This window comes from Cariama cristata, unplaced genomic scaffold (assembly GCF_000690535.1).
Source record: "Cariama cristata isolate BGI_N322 unplaced genomic scaffold, ASM69053v1 scaffold34786, whole genome shotgun sequence".
Lineage (NCBI taxonomy): Eukaryota > Metazoa > Chordata > Aves > Cariamiformes > Cariamidae > Cariama > Cariama cristata.
Window position 1 is genome coordinate 2,425 of NW_009623249.1, and position 779 is coordinate 3,203.

General features: G+C 62.1%; 1 protein-coding gene across 1 annotated transcript in view; it reads left to right on the plus strand.

Moving 5' to 3' along the window:
• LOC104163609 (histone acetyltransferase p300-like) overlaps positions 1-771 on the plus strand; it is a gene marked incomplete at its 5' end in the record, with an annotated part of 2,681 nt that extends 1,910 nt beyond the window's left edge. The window contains one exon of the mRNA XM_009702661.1: positions 1-771. This exon is cut by the window's left edge and continues 153 nt beyond it. Within this exon, the coding sequence (XP_009700963.1) occupies positions 1-27 (27 nt within the window).
• Between the last annotated feature and the right edge of the window lie 8 nt (positions 772-779).

Here is a 779-nt window from a genome sequence, read left to right on the forward strand (position 1 = left end):
TCTGGTCCACGCCTGCCAGTGTCGTAATGCCAACTGCTCGCTGCCGTCCTGTCAGAAGATGAAACGGGTTGTCCAACACACCAAAGGCTGCAAACGCAAAACCAACGGAGGGTGCCCCATCTGCAAGCAACTCATTGCTCTCTGCTGCTACCATGCAAAGCACTGCCAGGAGAACAAGTGCCCGGTGCCCTTCTGCCTCAACATTAAACACAAGCTCCGTCAACAACAACTTCAGCACCGCCTGCAACAGGCACAGATGCTCCGAAGGAGGATGGCGAGCATGCAGCGGACCGGTGTGGTAGGCCAGCAGCAGGGATTACCCTCGCCCACGCCAGCCACCCCGACGACTCCAACAGGCCAGCAGCCCCCGACACCGCAAACACCACAACCCCAGCCCCCGCCCCAGCCGGCCTCGCAGACTCCACCCAACAGTATGCCGCCCTACACCATGCCAAGAACTCAGCCCCCCAGCGCCGTGTCCCAGGGCAAGGCAGGTGGCCAGGTGACTCCGCCAACTCCACCCCAGCCACCTCAACCACCAGTTCAGGGTCCTCCTCCAGCAGCGGTGGAAATGGCCATGCAGATCCAGCGGGCGGCGGAGACCCAGCGTCAGATGGCACAGGTTCAGATCTTCCAAAGGCCGATTCAGCACCAGATGCCCCAGATGCCACCGATGGGAATGAACCCACCACAGATAGGCAGAGGTCCTGGCGGTCACATAGATCAAGGAATGGGGCCGGCGGGAATCCAGCAGCAGGCACCCTGGGGGCAGGGCGGGC